The 22,910-nt window shown below is 36.3% G+C and overlaps 1 protein-coding gene across 2 annotated transcripts in view; it reads right to left on the reverse strand.

Annotated features, from left to right (window-relative positions):
- CNTN5 (contactin 5) overlaps nt 1–22,910 on the reverse strand; it is a 692,218-nt gene that overhangs the window by 234,667 nt on the left and 434,641 nt on the right. For both annotated transcript variants that reach the window (XM_032205142.1, XM_032205150.1), the window contains exon 6: nt 20,928–21,103. In XM_032205142.1, coding sequence (XP_032061033.1) covers nt 20,928–21,103 — 176 coding nt within the window. The remainder of the gene's footprint in view (nt 1–20,927; nt 21,104–22,910) is intronic.

Below are 22,910 nucleotides of genomic sequence, written 5' to 3' on the forward strand. Positions count from 1 at the left end.
TCTGAAATCTAGACGATTTATAGAATGAATATTTTGTTTTTAGCATATTACAGCACTGACCTACTTTGCATGTATTTTCATAGCAACTACAGACATATCATTAGTCTTTGCTTAAAAGATATAAATCATAATTATGATCAGGAAACAGTATCTGCAAAAGTGGATGAAAGCATTTTAAGACCATTGATAGCAAAAGCATTTAGCTTTATGACAGACATCATTTACAGATTTTTCTGTTGCTGAATCACAAACAATATTTCTTTTTTTTTTTTTTTTTCCTTTTTTTTCTTTTATATATGTGTGTGGCTGATTCTTTTGCCTTGACTTTGACTGTTTTTCATTAACAGAGATGAGAATAAACACAAACATATATGCAAATATGCATTGTACTAGAAAACCCATCATATTTCAGGATACTCAGTAACATTAGAACAAAAAAATGGAATGCAGCTTGGCAGACATGACTAACTGAAGTAGACTGCTGAACATTGTCTTCATTACCATCCACTGTCACACAGCACTAGTCTCTAAATTAATAAAGTCAGAAGATACAAATTCTCTGTAAGTGATCAAGAAAGCTTGGGAGCTTGGCTATTTAAAAACAGAAGCCATTTGGTATTTTACTTGTCTGCAAACATTTTGTGTATGAAGTCAAATGAGTGCAAAGCATGTTGATTACATAAGGCTGTAAACAATTTATTGGATGTACAAAACAACTAACACAGGATTTTGTTATTATTTTCAAATAGAATGTCTCCTAAAACTACAAGATGAGCAATTTTAGTCACTGGTATGTGTCTACTATATTACATAGAAAAACACATGTATTCTCTAACAAACAACCTATCCAAAAGGGGTCTTTACATTTTTCTTGTTATACCATGTCATTTCCTTACACAACTCTACATGTTACATTAGAAAATAATATAAGAAAGCTTTTAAAATTGATGATTGTATCCTGTCTTTAAAATAAGTAATATTAATCAATCATGTTCATTTCTACAATTGTCTAGGTCCTCTCTCCCTCCCCCCCTTTTTTCTTTTTTCCCAATTTATTTCAGCAAATATTTTATTTAAATCATATAAGGTACCTGTGATGCTATAAAAGTAAACATTAGAATTGCAATTAAGCTTGCTCCCAAATAATTAGGAGATAATTCTATATGTTAGTTTATTGACTTTCTTTAAGGTCTTTCTAAAACACATTTCTCTTAAAGTTATTGGTCTGATACAGAGTTCATTTAAGTCAGTAAGTAACTGCACAGATATTGTGTGTCTGTATAAAGTTTTGTTTTGTTTTCTTTTTCCTTCTTTTATGTAAATATTTACCTCAGGAAAATAAATGCATACATTTTATGGACAAAAGCGTAAGTCTTGTTCGTCACACTTTTGGATTGTGTATGAAATAACATGAAATAAAGGTAAGTTTATAAGCCACAAGAAAATCTCACTTTAGGTCTAGATGACTAGGAAGAATGTATAAGCATTTGTCAAAACTGAACAAAGATGACTTATTGGATGTGGATCAGGTAGTGTGAGGAGAAATTGTATGGAAGATCTTGGGATGGAAGAAAGGGAGGGAGCTTAAGAGTTAAAATAGCACTGCAGCATTGGTGGTTCCAGGGCAACTCAATCTGTGGTCTTAAATTCCTCATCAGATTATTTTAACTCCAACAATTGAATAACTAAATGAGAATATTAAAGACTTCAAAATAAAATAGCTTTCAAAAAAAAAAAAAAAAAAAAAAAAAAAAACAAAACTAAAGAAAAACAAGAAAGACAAAGATAAAAAAAAAAAAAGAAAGGCAAAAAAAAAAAAAAAAGATCGTAATGAAGACATTTTGATATCAATATTGTACATTTTCTGTAATTTTCCAAAATTACCAGCACAGAAACCTATTTTAAGAAGTCGTATACATAAAAATAGTAATTTTGGTTTTCATTTTCATTTTGGCAATTCTATATCACGTTTTACTGTGCCTAAGTACATATGTAAAATTTCATTATAATACAATTTTCTGAACTCATATTTGACAAAAAATTTGACATTATTAAAATGTCATATTTTGTTAATTCCTAAAGAGATTTCTTTGGAATCTTCTTGTGAAGGTAAAAATAATAAATAAATAAATAAATAATAATAATAATAAAAATAAATTAAATATATAATAATATATACATTATACTATATATTATATATAATTAATATCACAGAATCACATAATTTCTAGGTTGGAAGAGACCTCAAGATCATCGAGTCCAACCTCTGACCTAACACTAACATGTCCTCCACTAAACCATATCACTAAGACATCAAAAAGACATCAAAATGTCTTTTAAAGACTTCCAGGGATGGTGATTCAACCACTTCCCTGGGCAGCCCGTTTCAATGCCTAACAACCCTTTCGGTAAAGAAGTTCTTCCTAACATCCAACCTAAAACTCTCCTGGAGCAACTTAAGCCCGTTCCCCCTCGTCCTGTCACCAGGCACGTGGGAGAACAGACCAACCCCCCACCTCACTGCAGCCTCCTTTAAGGTATCTGTAGAGAGCAAAAAGGTCTCCCCTGAGCCTCCTTTTCTCCAGGCTGAACAAGCCCAGCTCCCTCATCTACTCCTCGTAAGATTTGTTCTCCAGAATATAAATATAATAATATAAATATTATAATAATATAAATATAATAATATTATCCTATAAATTATATACATTTATATTAAAATAATAAATTATAATAATAAATTATAATTAATAAAAATAATAATGTTACTGGGAAAAATGAAAGTTAGAAGTGCTTAACTCTCCTGTGGATCTAGTATCCTAGTTTTTAAGTATTTTTTGCTCATATAGTGCATACCTCTGTACATTTCAGAGAACTTTGACTAAAATACTCAGCAAAGAGCTTTATTCTGAATGCAGTTGAAGTGATTTACAGTGAACTGCTGGTGACTGTGCTTTGCAGGATTGGCTCCTGTGTTGATATTGCCATAAGGCTATTCTAGATTTGAGAATGCTTACTATCTTTTGTTCAGCTAGCTATGCTTTTCTTACCAAAATTCCAGTCTGATTTTTACATTCACTAACAGATTTTGTCTCTGATGACCTACTTTTTGTTGTTGTTGTTGTTAGCAGATGTATATGCTTTTAATGAGGTAACAATGTTTTTATGAGTTAATTAAAAATTAAAAGAGATATCACTTCCAGTATGCATATATTCCAGTATCTTAGTATACATTAACAGATCTTACGCAAACAGCAATACAATAAAGAAAGAAAAAAACATCAGAGGACTTATCCATATTTGCAGTCTGTCATGGCTAGTGATGACTATAAGTTAGGATTTTCCATATTTCCTATGCTCCTTTTAGGTGGAGTAATAATCTTTCATTTGTACGCCATAAAGGAACATATTAGGCAAGGACAGGAAACAAAGATGACAATTGCACAATAAAATGGCAGTAGATTTCTGGGGATGTGACTGAATAAAGGCTGTCTTAAAAATCTGAAAATCTTGTAGTCACCAACCAAAAAGTGGGTCACGGTTAATAATTGTTATATTAGTAAAGAATGAAGGGTTTGATTGAAATTTCACAGTAAGGAAAATGCTGATAAATGGCAAGTACTTAAGTGGAAATCACTTTTCAAGGAGAAATTTCCCAAGGAGCACCTGTTTCATTACAACGGTTTCTACAGTAATGATTTAATAATTCAGAAGAAAAAGTGCCAGTTACTGAATTAGAAGAGAATGCCCTACTCAACATACTGTTTGCCAATCAGGGCCTTGCCCACTTTGTCCATGAGAGTTAGCGGAATAGTAATTTATTTAGCCTGAAGATACATAGAATTTTGGAATAAATGGAATAGATTTTTTTGTCCAAAAAATCTTTTCTGTCAATGGGTGTTTGTACTGTAAATACATTCAGCCATTAGAATAAGCAACAATAGGTAACAACTATTGTGATTAGGAGGGCCAACACTTTCCATTAGAATATCTTGTTTTAGTTAGTCCCCATTTTAGTAAAAAGAAAGGTAACGCATGTTAATTTACTCTTTAAGGATATAGAAGGTTACAGATTGAAGAAGCATGGTATAAAAAGGTACTGAATAAGGACAGGAACTCCTCATGATTTCATGAACATCTCCCCAAAATACTGGATATTTTGTATCAATCTTTCGTGTCTCCGTTTTCCATTTATAAAAAGGAGATGGTAATAACGATTCACTTCACAGGGACATTGTAAAAATAAATGTATTAATGTTATGAATCACTTGGATGCTGTAATGATGAATACCATGAAAAGCTTCTGAGGAAATTAATTTTGTCTTCGGGGTAGACTTTAAATAGTCTGGATTAATGAAGGTGGAGGACTGTGCACTGAAATACAGAAAACAGAACACTGCTCGACAAGTAAGCAGCAATTTTTCTGTGACATGATAGAGTCAAGGGGTATAATACTAAAAAAAAAAGAAAATTCATTGTGAAAAATCTATATTATAGAATCATAGAATCATAGAATGTTTGAGGTTGAAATTAACCTTGAAGACCGTCTAGTTTCAACCACCATTCCATGGGGCAGGGATAGCACAGGGATGCACAGAAGGGGAGAATTCAGAACATATAGAAACTGTAATTGCCCCATCCCTTAGGTTTTGGATGTTTGACCTTGTAACTCTAATAAAACTCAGTGTAATAATTAGTGTGTACTTAGACACAGTGTTTCTGACTTAAGTTTCTGACTTAATTCATTGTCTTTCAATTAATATGGTGTGTGGATTATAGATAGGTGGGTGGACTCAAGATTTACACATTTATAGGATCCTAAGGGCATTTTTACTTTTTTCCATGCTTGATGAGAAATAAGGCTGAAACCTTATTAAACTTTTCTTTAATTGTTTAACTGTGTGTTTGTATATGGAGGCAGGTTACAATACATTTTAAAGAGAGAATTTGTCCCTTTTTATATATGCACCATCTTTTATTGAAAACTTCCAATATCTGGCTTTAAAAAATAGTGCAGAGGAAATTAGGAACTTCTGGATCCTGGTGCACAGATATCTATCCAATCACAATAATTTAAGATTGTCACGTCTGGGCACTTGTCTATAATCACATTCTCATCATATCGTGGTCAACAGAGGATGCTTCTGATGTTATAATTGTAACCAGTGAGAAACTATTCTCAGAATTATAGAATTATAGAATCATACAATATCCCAAGTTGGAAGGGACCCACAAAAATCGAGTTGAACACCTGAGTCCTGAAAATACTACACAAAAAATCAAGCCATATGTCTAAGAGCATTGTTCAAATGCTTGTTAAACTCCAGCAGGCTCAGTGCTGTGACCACTTGCCTGGGGAGTCTGTTGCAGTGCCCAACCACCCTGTCAGTGAAAAATCATTTCCTGATATCCAGCCTGAACCACCCCTGTCCCACCTTCAAGCCATTTCCTTGGGTCCTGTCACTGTCATTAGAGAAAAGAGCTCACCTCCTGCCTCTCTGCTCCCCGTCATGAGGAAACTGTAGAGTGCAATGAGGTCTCCCCTTAGTCTTCTCCTCTCCAGGTTGAACAAATCAAATGACTTCAGCTGCTCAGCAGTGGCTTCTCCTCAGCCACTCCTTGCCCTCCAGACCCTTCTTTGTAGCCCTCCTGTAGACACGCTGTAACAATTTTATGTTTTTCTTATACCATGGCACCTATAACTGCAAACAAAAAAGGGGCAAAGTACTCAAAGTATGGCTACACCAGCACAAAGCAGAGTAGGACAATCCATTCCCTCACCCAGCTAGCAATGCCATGCCTGATGCACCCCAGGGTATGGTTGGCCCTCCTGGCTGCCAGGGCACACTGCTTGCTCACGTTCAACATGCCAGAACCTCCATATCCCTTTTTGTAGGTCTGATCTCCAGCATCTTGTCCCCCAGTCTGTACGTATAACCAGGGTTGTCCCTTCCTACGTGAAGAATCCGGCACTTGCTCTTGTTAACTGTCGTATTGTTGATGACTGCCCAGCTCTCTAATTTGTCTAGATCTCTCTGCAAGGCCTCACCACCCTTGATGGAGTCAACAGCTCCACGCAATTTGGTACTGTCTGTGAACTTGCTCAAAAAACCTTCAAGTCCTACATATAGGACAAAATAGTTTATGAAAACATTGATGAGGTCAATCAAACAGTCAAATCAAGCTCTGAAAATCAATCAGAGCTTGATTTGATGTTGTCCCTACAATAATTAGAAGAACTGATATGCAAAATGACTGTGATGTTACCATATTCATGACTTTGGGTGCAAAAGATTAAAAATGAAGTGTATAGTTATTACAGTTAGGAATCTAATTTCTATGTTGACAATACTTACCATCTTTGTAGTGTCAAATAATTTAATTAACTTAATTTTAGCATTGTGCTCTGAACACTAATGAAAATATACAGAATAACAAAGGACAAATTGGCTCCGGAACTGCACACTATTCTAATGTTATATCACCAAAGTACTAAACTTTACTAATAAAGCTTGTGGATGTCATAGGAGCCTCAGTTTTTATCAAATACTATTTTTGAACTCAAGATTTACTTTTACCATTCCTGTCTTCACCTATCACCATGCTAAATGCATAACTTTCCATTTCTGGAATCTCATGCCTTGTATGGAATCAGCTGTATAAGTTATGCTGTTCTTATGGAAAATCAAAGTAAGGTAATTATTGAATTTGATGTTATATATAAATTAACTTTAATTGTACATTGTTCTTTTCTTATTTGCTTGTACTAACACCACTAAAAAGCTTATCTGTATTTCTTTTAATTTCCTTTGTCAGTCTAACTCATCTTGACTTATTATAATTCTCACTTTATCCATATGTTTCACAGCCTCCCAGATGTTCTTTTTTTTGGTAATCAATCTCCTTCATTCATTGCAGGCTTTTCTTAAACAACACCTTCTCTGCAATATTTTTAACTCAGCTAGAATTCAACCCTTTCCTAGAAGTTTTTTTCTTCTGAGTTCCAAAAGAATCATCAAGAATGACTCCACTGCACTTACTCAGTGCCATTCCTGAATGAGGACATCTTAAATGTCCTCTCCACTTCTTTTTTCTTTCCTCCTAGCTTTGTGCTGCTTTCTTGTGTGCTATCATTAATACCTGTGCACATGAGTTTGTAAACAGAATACCTAACAGGAAAGTTTATTTCTCAGTAAGATCAGGATCCTGATCCACTTCCCAGGAAAACCACAATAAAGCTGCGTCAGGATAATGGAGGAGTCATGGTGAGAACAGGAATGCCATTGTAGCACTACAAAGACCATGCAAGATATGTAAGTCAAAACACACCTTTAATTTGAAAGAATGCAGAGTACTGATCACCATAATTTACAGTGCCTGGAAGGCTGTTAAGTAGAGACATGATGCAATAATTGCCAAAAGTCAATCTGAGCTAGAATTTGCAAAGGAAATTTTAAAAAGTGTTATCTTGCCTTGGAATAGAATTCTGCTTTAGCCTTTTAAAATTTCTCCTATTTAATAATGCTACTCTTAATTATTGTAATCCATATTTAAATGTCAAGGCTAATGGTTCATTAGCATGATAAATTAGATTGTGAAATATAGGTAAGTAGGTTATAGACAGGTTAAACATGAACCTTCCAGTCCTGCAGAGAAATGCATGATGCTAAAATGGGAAGTCAGTAGATGTACTATGCATCTTTAAATGATTGCTGTAATTACATTTCAAACTGTGTCTCCCTACATGACTGATTTCTATTGGTTTCCACAGAACAGAAAATATAAAATATATTGTTTAAAGTATTAAAGTGTTAGAGTGTTAAAGATTGAGAAAAACTTCAACCTAAGAATACTTTTTTTTTGGCATCAAAACTTATTTAGGTATACATGAACTTGTCAGGATTAATAAATCTAATTTCCATATGAATAATTTGGAATAATCATATTTATTTTTTTTTGGTGTTTGATGGATAAGAGGATGGATAATGAGGTTGAAGTTATGCCTGTGCACAGTTCAAATGGAATAAGGTAATAAATGTTGCTCAATGGAGTACATCCAGAATTGATACCCTTTTCTGAAGCTGGTAACCTACTGCAATGAGAATCAAATTCACACTGTATTGATGTATAATCCCTATCAGGGATCTGACCTCAACATTTCAAGCTGCCTTCACTCTGATACTACCCTGCAAAAGAACAAAAACTTCTGGGTTGTTGCTTTACAGCATCCTGGGTTTTAACTCTCTGCTTTGTTAAAATGTCCCCCTGAGGATGAAGTAATGTGTGATTTCACCACACAAAGTCAAATGGACAAAATGAAGAAAAGTTTGTAAGAACATGTGCAGCATAACCAGCTTCTGGAACACAGTGCTGGTTAGAATAGTCTTCCCATGTTCCCAAGTGTCATCCTACAGCAAGACTTAATGTCTATCTAGGATATTTCAGACTAAATCTCTCTTAAAAAAAATCTATTCCAACTATTATATAACTGAAATATCAAAACGAAGACTAAGAATTAAGGAAGTGTGGATAAGGCCTAGTCCAAAAATTATGAGTTGATTTGTTTAATGCTTATATAGCATAATTTGTTTTTGTAATTTTCTTCACAAAATAAAAATAATAAAATTACATTATTTCATACTACTGTGGCATGGCTGATTAATATATTAAAGTTTGAGTGTGTTTTCTTCAACATTCCAAAGTGTCTTGGTTCTAGATACTCCGACTTTACCTACGTTAGAAATGATAAATATCAAAAACTACACTCCTGTTCTGGAATTTTGTCATGGACACTCTAACAATGTTAGAACCACCCCCAGCATGCCTTGGTGGGACCACAGCCTTCACCAAGACAATTCTTGTCACACATATTGGATGTTAACAGAAATGACTAGGGACCATTCCCAAAAGACATTTTGGAAGTACTCTGTGTCTTGAAAAACAGAAGAATCTAGAAGCATGGATTTGGACCTTTTCATATGACGGTCTCAGTGACAGGGAATGTTTAAGCTACTAGCACAAACATGGATTGCATTTGGAACTAAAAAGATACTGATTTAAAGCAGCAGAGAGATTAAATTTTAAGATTAAATATTTCTTAAAGGCTAGCACCAAAGTTCAATGTTCAAAGTTCAATGATGAATTCAAAATGAAGCACCTTGCATCATTGAATTAATTACATATGCTGAATGGTTCCACAAATAACAAAAGTGCCACTACAGCTAAAATTAAAATAACTTTTTTTTTTTTTTCCCCAAAATTGAAATTAAACAATTGTTCTAATCAAACAAAAGTTCTAATTTGACTCAAAGTCTGTTTTTTTTTTTTTTTTTCACTATTTGCAGGTGAAGAAAATACATAATTTTCAAGTTAAAATTCTGTTTGATTCTCTTAAAAAAATAAAGAGCAATCTAGCACAACTGCAAAGTAGATATGGCTTGACCATTTATTTGAGAAACAGAGACTCATGGATGTGATCAAAATCCTGCACTCACTGAAGACAGAACCTTAGTTTTGAGATCTCATTCTGTAAGAGAGATCTCATGACTTCCTTTTGAAATTGTCTCACCTTGCACAAGTAAATAGTGAAAGAAACAGAAATCACAGTCTCCACATCCAAACTAGAAGTCAGATGCTTTCATTCCATAAGATGACACAACATTATTAGTCATTGTTTAGCTGAAACTGTTTGTGGAATGTAACACAAATCCATATTAATTTCAGGTTCACTGAATGTTAGTCTTAAATTAATAAACTACTCAAAAAAAAAAAAAAAAAAAAAAAAAAGGAAAGATGTCTATATACAATTAGAATTTTCTGTCATGTCCATCTGCTTGGGAGGTGTATCTTAAGAATGTATTTCCTAAAAACAGTAACTTGGAATTATGGAGAAAAATATCCAAATGTTTTATAGCGCAAACTGCAATGGTATTTGTAGGTATTCCCAACTGACATGGTAACATTTATCACATTGCTATGATGGTGTCAGAGCAAAACAGTGCAAAACTTAGGCTGTATTACAGGATAAGAGGCATTTTTACAAATGATAGTGTGAGTTTTATTTTAATGGTTTTTTACCACTTCATCTTGTTCTCATCTTTCCTTTATAGTATTTAATATTCTGCTTTGCATGGTTTAGAAAGAAATGTTGATACTGTAATGTGATCGAGCATTGTGTTACATTTTAGATTCTGGAATTAGCATAAGAAATCAAGGATTTTCTCACGTTTAGAAGGTTGTAGTCAAATCAACTGTTTACAAATTAATTTTTATTAGGAAATTATGTAGTAAACCCAACAAGATATCCAGGAAGCATGACATCAGGAAAGATTAATAACATGGGTTATTAAGCATATTTCTTAGGAGGTGAACACGCTAACAGGCTGCCATGATGGAATGTACGGTTCACAGGCTGTCTCTCCAGAAAGTTATTGATTTATATGTCTATATCATAGCTTCTTATTCTGTATTTCACTGGACAGCTGTGGTAGCTCATCAACTCAAAAGGGGACACAAATTTTATCTGATCAATATCCTTCTCTGTAGATTAAAAGAGAAAATAGATTTAATTAAAAAAAAAAAAAAAAAAAAAAAAAGCCAGTGACAATCAGATAAATAAAACTGCGGTGAGGATTTCCATAAACAACTGATAAGTTATTTCCCTCTAACCCTTCTCAATTTTTTAAACCCAGGTTATAAATATCACTGCAACGGTAGACTTGTGAAAAGTTGTATAATCTACAGATGGAGAAAAGCGATTTTGTTTCATGACTTAATGAAATATAGAGATTGTATGTGTGGCAAAGTCAAGCACAATATACTTCCTCTGTTATAACCAAAGTTGCCACACACTGTTCCAAAGAGAAGCTGTACAACCCGGAAAAAAACAAAAAACAAAAAACAAACAAACAAAAAAAAACAAACAACAACAACAACAACAAAACAGGCAGTTGTGCAGTAAGGCAGGTAGATTTAGTCAATTTGGATGCTGTATTTTTTTCAGCTTCTCATGAGGTTCAAGGAGACACATTTCCCTTTTAGCTCATGTATAGAAGCCTAAGGTAACTATTGTTGATAAATACTAAAGTTTAATTTTTAATTCCTCCCTTTAGGTTATACAAATTTCTAACAACAGAAGTCAGAGAAGATAGAGATCAAACGAAAATCATCTACCAATAGACATGTGCTTAGTGTATAAGTAACTTCATAAAACTTTTACACTCTGTTATTGTTTCATATCCTCAAAACACTTTTGCTGTTATGCACTTTTCTGAAACTACTAGGTGTTCAACAAAGTTAGGTTTCTGCTTGCAGCAACTATAAGATTGTTTTCAGCTTGATAAGCTGTTGTTGCTTTATTACCTGGTTGATGTTCTTGCCTTCATATATACACATTTTTTCTTAATACAGAAAAAATGTATTCTTTCCCTTTTGGTTCCTTTGAATGCAGAATCTGTAAAGTTGTGTTTGGGACTTGAATAACTTTTCTATAGAGCTAGCTATACACAACACTACTAAATTCATTAATATAAGGATGAGCTGAAGGAATTCAGTAATTATTCCTCTAATTCTCTTACATGAAAGAATTAGAATCTTGTTAAGAAAACAATATACTTTGTAATATGAGCTCTTTCTTCAGACTGTAAAATATAAATGGCATTTGAAACTACAGCATATTGACTACTTGTTTTTTTAACAACCTGCTATGAGCAAACTTCAGAAATGTGACTTTAAACACATCGTTTGGGGATAATGAGTTCTGATTTACTTGCTATTTTTTGGTTTTGGTTTTGTTATTGTTCTTATTTCTTCCCAGTTTTTCTGCATAAAATTTTATAGAAGGCAAATGAAATTTTTGGCAAAATATTGCTTTTATTGAAAAATATAATTCTCCATTGCTTCTGTTACACCTTTTTTTTTTTTCTTTTGGTCTTTTTTTTTTTTGATTACTTTATTAAAAAATCACAGAGCATAACTTTGGGTATATGAGATTGTAGGAAAATCAAACAGACAAAAGAAACGAGAGAAAAAAGAAAAAGGAAAACTTTTTGCTTTGTTTAGATCTTCATAAATATTTCCTATGATAGTATAAAATTCTGAAAAGATCTTGAGCTGCACATAGCTGGTCCTTCCAATTTGCTCCATCAAAATAACCAGTGACACTGGAGGCCATATCAAATGTTATACCTATAAGCATATATAAAATAATGTTCATCTTCTCTCTCTTTCTCTTTCAAATCCAAAGACATAGTATTTCAAATGCCTATTTAATTATGCACACATAATAACATAGTACATAAACATTTATGCATCATCAGTGCTGAACTACATCATAACAACCGTAGCAACTGGGCTTTTGGTCATGCAGCTATGAAAAAAAACAAACAAGAGCCAATGCAATATACATGGTCTTTTTCAAATTTTGTGATATTTTGCATATGCACATTAGAGCACATGCTTTTTCCTATAAGACAGTGTCAAAGGCCTTGCTTAATGGTTCATAATGCTTTCTATTTCTATTTCTGCATGTTATTTTTCTCTTTAATTAGAACAATCTCTTCAATCTGCAAAGATGTAAATATTTTCCACAGCAGTACAAACTATGCATTCAAGCAAGCCCATGAACTTTAGGGCCAATCCATGAATTTTAGGGCCTCTTCAGTGTTTTTGTAAACAATCTGTATGCAAGACTAGAATGCATACTACATGTTTAGATGATACTAAATTAGGAGGAGCTGTTGACTCCTGTGAGTGTGGAGAGGCCTTGGAGAGACATCTTGACAAATTAGGGGACTGGGCAATCACCCATCACACAAATTGTAACAAGAGCATGTGCTAGATTCTGCATGTGGGAAGGGGCAAACCCTGGCTATATGTACAGACTGGAGGACAGGAAGATGGAGAGAAGCTCCATGGAAAGGGATCTGGGGGTTCTGGCCAATGGCAGGTTGAAAGTGAATCAACAGTGTGTTCTGGCAGTCAAAAGCACCAACTATCCTAGGGTGTGTCAAGTACAGTACTGCTAGACAGTCAAGGGAAAAGATTGTCCTGCTCTGTTCTGTGCTGGTGCAGCCTCACCTTGAGTATTGTGTGCAGTTCTGGGCACCACAATTTAAGGACATAAAACTATCTATGAGAGTGTGCCCAAAGGAGAGCAACAAAGCTGGTGAAGGGTAAGACATATCAAGACCACCTGAAGTTACTTAGTTTATTCAGCTTAGAGAAAAGAAGGTGGACTGGTGACCACATAGCAGTCTACAACTTTCTCATGAGGGAGAGGCACAGTTCTGTCTGTTGAGCAGTGGTAGGACCCAAGTGAAGCTGCATCAGGGGAGATTCAGATTGGATATTAGGAAAAGGTTCTTCACCAAGAGCATGGTCAAGCATTGGAACAGGCTCCCCTGGGAAGTGGTCACGGCATCAAGCTTGTGGGAGTTTGAGAAGTGTGAAGACAAGTGAAGACAATGTTCTTAGACATATCATTTAATTGTTATGTAGTCTTGTAGTCTTGTGTGGAGCCAGGAGTCAATCTTTGTGGGTCCCTTCCAATTTAGGATATTCTATGATTCTAACTCAATTTTCAAAACTTTCCTGTAAAAATACTTCTAAGTTTCTGGAATACATGACTTTTGGTGAAGAAAGGAAAACTGAAAGCCATTATGCACATCTCTGTTATAATCACAACTGCCTTGGGTTTATTACCCACCAAGCCATTAGAGCCCGGTAAGATTGCAGGGTATCAAATACTTTAATTAATTGAAGGTTAGGACCTTTTCTTAAAAAATCATTTTCAAAGCTTTATCTTCTGTCTTACTGAAAATAACCGGAGACATGTAAATCTGCTGTTAATGAACAATACAAAAAAACATACTTCAACTACAGTGAAATTTTATCTTACAGTATTTGATCACAAATATGACACTTTGAAAACTCTTACTTTCATTTCAGGTTAATGAATGCCAATCTTTGTTTAGTCCATGTCTGTTTTTATATAGTGCTTTAGAGCTCTGTGCTAATTACTGAACAAGGAACATTGTTGAATCTAAAGCCATTTTATTCTTTTTACTACATCATTCAAAATTGTTTTCAGGTAATTAATGAATTTAAATACATTTAAATACAAGAGAAAGAGTTATTAATTAGATGTTGTATATTTTTTATGTTTAAAATATCTTGATATGTAAAATATCTTTTTTTTTTTCCTTTTTTTTTTTTTTTTTTTTTTTTCAGAAAGATAGTGATGAGACTATGGAAGTTTTTCTAGATATGAATTAATAGGGCTCCAAACCATTATGCTTTAATTCCTAAAGCCACCCTTCATGCTATAAATTAAGGAGCTTTTCTTTAAGCATCTGAAAAGCATTTTTCATTTTCCTAAAAGAAATAGAGTACCAGCGCTTTGGGAACCAATGAAAACTTTATATTTCTCAAGATATCCAAATGAAAGTATTCTATTCTTCCCTTAAGAAAATTTAGCAGAAGATTCTTGTTGAATTTAAGACAGTGTCTTAGAAATACATTTTAAAGCTGTAACCACAATGAAAATCTTTATTTTAAATTTCCTTTGGATCTGACTTCCTATAACATATTTGTGTGACCTAAGCTTCTGATAGATAGCTATGATTTTACAGTACAGTGACAGTAGTTCACACTGTGAATTGCTGCATCATACAAATATTGTTTCAACAGCAACCCTTGAGTTATTTTATGCTATGTCTGCAAGTGATAAAAATACTTCACAATGAACCTTGCAATGAGTGGAGAACTTCTACATATTAATGCTTACCTCAGTCTGATAAGCATTGATTATAATTTATTAAGCATATCGGAATAGTTCACAGCATTCAAAAACAAACAAACAAAAAGGGTTGGGCAAGATTTTACAACTAAATAAATATCTTGCTGTGTAAAAGGACAAAGAACTACATATAGTCCCCAAGAAATTTGACTGTGGCATTTGAACTGGGAGAAATTACCATTGTTATTTTGCATGTGCTATATTACTTCAGTTTGTATGCAGAATGACTTTATGCAAAAGGACAGAAATTCAGTATTGGGGGAGTATGGCAATAGGTTTTGAAACTTATGAGGAAGAAAAATCAAGAAATGAAAGGCTTTGGGGGTTATAAAAAAAGGAGTTTAAAAGGAGTTTATAACAATTTTTTAAATATCAGATTCAGTAAGTAGATGACAATCATCTTAACGTTCACAGAATCACAGAATCACAGAATTTTCTAGGTTGGAAGAGACCTCAAGGTCATCGAGTCCAACCTCTGACCAATATATGCTGAAGTTACCAAAATTGTAATCCCTTTAAGTGAAACAGCAATGTAAGGACAGGAATTTGAGGAACTATTGCATCAAAAGTGGAAGTGAGAATGTCATAGTAGGCAAAATTTAACTTCTACAAATATGCATTAAGCTTGAAATTGCTCTGATGAAAGGCCTGCTAACAAACTTCTGAAATAAAGTCAACCAGTTAGATTGTCCAGCCACTTATGACTCTCTTGTTTACAGTTCTCTGTGTTCTGTGCTTCTCTGTCACAAGCTCTGAAGCACTGACCTCAGCTCTTCCAGCTAGTATTCCTCCATTAATATTACATGGGAAATCTTCACCACGATTCCCAAGTAATACTCCAACAAAGAGATAAGCGTAGTGGGTTTATGTGGCAAGGTTTTGGTAGCAGGGGTGGTTTCCGTGAGAAGGATCTAGAAACTGCCCCATGTTTGGTAAGGGCCCCACTGCTGACCAGAGCTGAGCCAATAAGTGATGTTGTTTTGCGCCTCTGTGAGAGCATATTTAAGACAGGGAAAAAAATGCTGCACCACACAGCAGCTGGGAGAGTGAAAGGAGTGAGGAACAGCCTTGCAGGTGCCAAGGTCAGTGAAGAAAGAGGGGGAGAGGTGCTCCAGGCACTGAAGTCCCCTGTGGCCTGTGGTGAGGACCATGGTGAAGCAGGATGTCCCCCTGCAGCCCATGGAGTACCACGGTGGAGCAGGGTTCCACGCTGCAGCCCGTGGAGGAGACCACGGTGGAGCAGGTGGCCCTGCACCGACAGAGGCTGCCGCCTGTGGAAAACCCCTGCCGGAGCAGATTCCTGGCTGGACCTGTAGCCCGTGGAGAGGAGCCCACGCGGGAGCAGGTGACCTGGCAGGAGCTGCTGCCCGTGGGGGATCCAGATTGGAGCAGTTTTCTCCTGAAGGATGGACCCCGTGGTACAGACCCATATCTGGAGCAGTTCTGGAAGAGCTGCTGCCTGTGGGAAGCCCATGCTGGATCAGTTCATCAAGGGCTGTATCCTGTGGGTGGGACCCCACAGCACAGGGGATGAGAGTGACCGAGAAGGAGCGGCAGAGAAGAAGCGCTATAGACTGACCATAACCCCCATTCCCCCGTTCCCCTGCACCACTTGGGGGGAGGAGGTGGAAGAGGGTGGCTGGGGGGGGGGGAGGTGCTTTTGGTTTCTTTCCTTTGTTTCTCACTTCTCTAGCTTGTTAGTAATAAGTAATAAATCTTACTATCTCCCTATGCTGGGTCTGTTTTGCCCATTACAATAATTACTGTGTGATCTGCTTGTCCTTATCTCAGCTTTTGAGCCCTTTTCATTGTATTTTCTCCCCATTCCTCTTTGAGGAGGGGGAGAGGGAGAGTGGCTGTGGTGGAGCTCGGCTGCCCACTCAAGCAGATCCATGACAATAATACATTCAAGATATTGCCCTATAACAACTTTGATATCTACAAAGGCAGGTGTGCAGGTGAATACTAATGAAAAATACAAATATATAACAATAATCCTCCCTTCCCAAAACTCAACTGTTTCTCTCCTAGTATGTTTTTTACAACTTTATTTACATTTGTTATATTGAAGAGTAATATGAAATAATATAATTAGAATTACAAGGGGTTCTAAATGAACATACTGTGGATGTAGCTACTGAAATTCCATAGACCTGTTTGAACTCCAAATCTCATTTTCCTGTTCATTTTTTTTTTCAGCTGGAGGTCAAACAGCCATGCTCCTTGACTTCAGTGCTCCTGAAATGGGAACAGAGACCTGAGGTTCAGAGCCCTGGGACAATATAATTTTACCAGTTGCCAGGTTCTCTAAACAACTGATTTGTTCTACAATGGTTACCTTGTCTAAAAGACAAAATACGGCAGAATTTTCTTAGAGTAAAGTTTAAGAATGAGCTCCAATAACATCCAAGGATAGGAATGGTGCTCCAGCCCTTTGATCATCTTCCTCACCCTCCTCTGGACTTGTTTTAATATGTCCACGTCCTTCTTGTGCTGGGGGCCCCAGAGCTGAACACAATACTCCAGGTATAAGATTACACTAGGATAAGAATACTATTACATTCTTTAAACACACTGCCCTGAGTGTGGAAAATTCAATAAACCTCAGCAATTTTCCCAGCTCAGAAATAGGACGATAGTCCCATGGTCTTGATAGGAATACATTAGGATCATAGAATCATAGAATAATTTAGGTTGGAAAAGACCTTTAAGATCATCTAGCTCAACCTTTATCCTAGCACAGCCAAGTTTACCATTAACCATGTCACTAAGCGCTACATCTAGATGTTTTTGAAGATCTCCAGGGATTGTAACTAACCACTTCCCTAGGCAGCCTATTCCAATGATTAACCACCCTCTCCATGAAGAAATTTTTCCTAATATACAACCTAAAGCTCCCCTGGCACAACTTAGGACCATTCTCCCTCATCTTATCACTTGCCACATGGAAAAAGAGACCAATCCCTGCCCCACTATATCCTCCTTTAAGGTAATTATAGAGTGCGATAAGGTCTCCCCCGAGCCTCCTTTTTTACAGGCTAAACAACTTCAGCTCCCTCAGCCAATCCTCATAAGACTTGTTCTGTAGACCCTTCACCAGCTTCATTGCCATTCTTTGGACATGTTCCAACACCTCGATATCCTTCTTGGAGGGGCCCAAGACTGAACACAGTACTCGAGATGCAGCTTCACCAGAGACAAGTACAGAGGGACAATCATTTCCCTAGTCCTGCTGGCCACACTATTTGTGATACAAGCCAGGATGTTGTAGGCCTTCTTGGCCACCTGAGCACACTGCTGGCTCATATTCAGCTGGCTATCGACCAGTACACCCAGGTCCTTTCCCACTGGACAGCTTTCCAACCACTCTTCCCCCAGCCTGTAGCATTGTATGGGGTGGTTGTGTTCCAAGTGCAGGACTTAGCCTTGTCGAACCTCATAGTGTTGGCCTTGGCCCATCAGTCCAGCCTATCCAGATCCCTCTGCAGAGCCCTCCTACCCTCAAGCAGATAAACAATTGTGCCTAACTTAGTGTCACCTGTGAACTTACTGAGAGTGCACTTGATCTTATCTTCCAGATCATTGGTAAAGATACCAAAGAGAACTGGCCCCAGTACTGAGCCCTGGAGGACACAACTAGTAACTGGCCTCCAACCGGATTTAACTCCTTTCACTGTGACTCTTCAGGTCCGGCCTCCCAGTCAGCTTTTAACCCAACAATGTATACAACCATCCAAGCCATAAGCAGCCAGTTTCTCCAGGAGAATGCTATGGGAAATGGTGTCAAAAGCCTTACTGAAGTCTAGCTGGACCACATCCACAGCCTTTCCCTCATCCACTGAATGCATCACCTTGTTGTAGAAGGAGATCAGGTTTATCAAGCAGGACTTGCCTTTGATAAACCTATGCTGATCACCTGGTTGTCCTGTAAGTGCTGCATGATGGCACTCAAGGTAATCTGCTCCATGAGCTTTCCCAGCACTGAGATCAGACTTACAGGCCTGTAGTTTCTCATATCCTCCTTCTGGCCCTTCTTGTAGATGAGCATCACATTTGCTAGCTGACATTCAACTAGGACCTCCCCTGATAGCCAGGACTGCTGATAAATGATGGAAAGAAGCTTGGTGAGCACTTCCTCCAGCTCCCTCAATACCCTTGGGTGGATCCCACCTGGCCCCATAGACTTAAATATGTCTAAGTTGTTTAGCAGGTTGCTAGCCATTTCTTTGTGGATTATGAAGGCTTCATTCTGCACCCTGTCCTGAGGTGGGACTGAGTACAGGGAGAAAAACTGTTTTTACTGCTACAGACTGAGGCAAAGAAGGCATTAAGTACCTCAGCCTTTTCTGTATTTCTTGTCACTGTATTTCCCCCCACATCCTATAAAGGATGGAGATTCCCCTTAGTCCTCATTTTCTTGTTTGTGTTTAAAAAACACACACATATATATACATATATATATAAAAATTAAATTGTCTTTAAAAGTGATAGCCAGATTGAGCTCAAATTGGGTTTTGGCCATTCTAATTTTGTCCCTGCACAGTCTCATGACATCTTTGTAGTACTCCTGAGTGACATACCCCTTCTTCCAAAGGTCATAAACCCTCTTTTTCTTCCTGAACTGTAACCACAGCTCTGTATGCAGCCAGGCCAGTCTTCTTCCATGTTGTCTCATTTTTTGGCATGTAGGGACAGCCTGCTCCCATGCCTTTAGCCTTTAGGATTTCTTTCTTGAAGAGTGTTCAGCCTTTGCTCTTCAGGACTGCCTCCCAGGAGACTCTGCCAACCAGACTTCTTAACAGGCCAAAGACAATCTTCTTGAAGTCCAGGATGGTAGTTCTGCTATATCCCTTCCACCCACCCCTACCCCCCCTTACTTTTTCAAGAATCAAAAACTCTGTTAATTCATGATCACTATGCTCAAGAAAGACTCCAACCTCCATACCACTCAGAAGTCCTTCTCTGCTAACAAGCAAAAGATTCATCAGAGTACCATCCCTAGTCATCTCACTCACCAGCTGTATCTAATGCTTGATAGCATCTGCAGCAGATAAGACTAAAAACAGAAGGTAAGACTAAATACAATAGATTTGAGAGGTCTGGATTTCACAAGGGGGTGTGGAGTAAGAAAAGATCTCTAACCCCACACTAACTCTGCTGAGTTCACCATGTCACAAGGGTTAACAGATGCAGACAGGCAACTTGTTCTTGACACTACTGTTTTCCAGTTGCATAAAGTTCTGGCTCACTACCTCATGTTTCATGGTAATGTCCTAGTTTCAGCAGGATCTGAGAAATAAGGATGGAGTTCTTTTTGCATCTGTGCCTCTTAAGGAAGTTTCACAGATAAAGCAGTAAAAAATGTATGCCGTCCTGTAAAGTGCTGAAGGAAAGCCAGGGCTGGATGTAGGATATCTGAAATCCTGGGCATGTTTCTTCTGTTAGTATATTTGAAAACATGAATTCTATGGATGGAGTATATGCATTACTCAGGATCATGAATTGTTAATAGCTTCTGGAAAGCATACTGCAATGAATTATTCCAGAAACTGTGATATTTTCAGTTTCTGTGCTGCTCATTAACAGATACAAAAAAAAAATAAAAATAAAATAAATAAATCAGTTTGATAATGTTTAAATGTATGTATAAACATGGACATAGGACATATATATACATTTAAAATTTTGCTTAAACACGCATATAGTTATAGATGCAAACTATCATTTGTATATAGATGTAGTTAATGCAACTCTATGCCTAAGTTTGTAGTTCTTTCTCACTTACTCAGGTAGTATGGCAAAATGATATATGTTTCAATAAATTAGCAGAGTGAAATATATCATTGGGAAGTACTCAAATATGTCACTAAAGGACAGAATTTTTGATCAAGTAATAAAGTTATTTATTTTCTCTATAATTTGTTTCTATCTATTTTCAAAGTCAAAAATCACCAAAAACAAACAAACAAAAAAACACTTTCCTACTGAATATTTTACTTCCATTTCTAAAATTCTAACCCAGCAACATCAGTGGACAGTGCAACTTTTATGTAATATATTGAAATTACAATTTAGAACCTTATCAAACAATGTAAAGATCAGATTTATCCATGTTAAAAAAATTGTTACTCACACGCAAACTGAAGAACAGCCTCTCTGCTTAATATACTACCAAACATGTTGGTGGTTAAACACTGATACTGTCCAGAATCCTTCATTTCACTGGGGTTGCTGATGATCAAACTTCCTTCTATTAAACTGTAGCGATAATCACTTTCAATGTCGATTTCAGTTCCATTTCTAAGCCATCTTAGGAAAAAAAAAAAAAAAAAAAAAAAAGAAAAAAACTACTTGAGCATTTTATGGCCAAAGGAAGGCATCAAGATTAGTATACAGAACCTGATAGCACCAGCTAAGGATGAAAGTTATTCAAAGATAGCCTGTGTGGTAACTCAAGACTATGAGTTTTACCATGATTATAATAAGTGAAGTTTCAATTAATATTTTATTATTAAAGCCTTAGGCCCAGATGACCTTAGATCTGTGTCTGCACTGTGTGAGAGCTGGAACTTTTATTTTTTTTTTTCAATTCTTTCACCATTTGTTCTTAGCCCAAGAAATGCAGAAATCTGATTTAACTACAGAAAGAAGAAGAACATAACCTGTGAAGAGCAGGGAGGTGGATTTATGTACACAGATTGCTGTGAAGTAAAAGATATTGGTAATATTGGCAATGGACAAAGGCAAAATAATGTTAGCTGGGCCAAGATATTTGAAATTCAGAGAAGACTGGATCTGGGGAAATTGTAATTTGTTAATTTCAAGGATAATGACTGGCAGCTACCACATAAATGGAAGCTATGATCAGAGGAGTTAGAAAAAGAAATACTAAATTTGGGAGGTGTCTGGGAGTGAAATGAAAAGTAGAGACAGGGAGTGGAGTGACGAAAAGGTGGAACAAGCTAAGCGGCAGGAATAATATTAGAAAGTATCACGCTTTAGCTGAAGCAGTGAGTAATTCTCATGTGAGCACTTATTCTTCTGAGGTTCAGAAGTAACCTAAGAGTCTCTACATTTTTCTGCTGAGCATTTTTTTGGGGTTGGGTTATTTTTTTATGAATGGGGATATTCTCCAGCAAAAAGCCTCACCCCTCTCATTCATCTCCAAAGACTGGAAAAAAAAAAAAAATAAAACAATACTCAGCCCACTGGATAAAAGAGAGATTTTGGGAGGCAGAAAAATAGACTTCACCACTCAGAAATAATCTCTGAGAAGGGTAAAATATCTTAATTAAAGAATAACAATCCACATAAGCAATCCACATTTTAAATTAGTTTTTGTGTTAAACTGTTAAGAACATTAAATTGTTAAATGAATGTTTCTGATATTGCAAAGAAGAGACAAGCAGTATAACAGGTATGACAAATCTCTATGAAAAGTGTAATGTGACATCATTATTCTGAGATACAGATATTTCTTTTATGACTAGTTCACAATCATTCTGCAGTTTCAAAGTTGCATCAGGAAACTGCCAGACACATTCAGGCTTTGCCAGAATTCAGCAAAGACTGAACTTGACAACACCTAGATTCCAGAGGCAAATTTAATGAAGCCAAATGATTATCTGTTCATCCTATCTTGTTAACACTCATGGTGATTGAGGTATAGGAACAAAATTCAGCTGGAGTAACTAATCTTTTCTTAATGCAAAAATCAGAATTGTCAGAATTAAGATTAACTGTAAAACTATTATTTGCCTATTTTATCATGATTGAACTTTTGATCTCAGAGGAACCCTGCCTCATTCAATGTAAGAAATAGAGCACCATTGACAATATCTTTATACTGCAAAGGATATCACAGAATCACAGAATTTCTAGGTTGGAAGAGACCTCAAGATCATCGAGTCCAACCTCTGACCTAACACTAACAGTCCCACTAAACCATATCCCTAAGCTCTACATCTAAATGTCTTTTAAAGACTTCCAGGGATGGTGACTCCACCACTTCCCTAGGCAGCCTGTTCCAATGTCTAACAACCCTCTCAGTAAAGAAGTTCTTCCTAACATCCAACCTAAAACTCCCCTGGCACAACTTTAGCCCATTCCCCCTCGT

Source organism: Aythya fuligula, chromosome 1, assembly GCF_009819795.1.
Source record: "Aythya fuligula isolate bAytFul2 chromosome 1, bAytFul2.pri, whole genome shotgun sequence".
Classification (NCBI taxonomy): Eukaryota; Metazoa; Chordata; class Aves; order Anseriformes; family Anatidae; genus Aythya; species Aythya fuligula.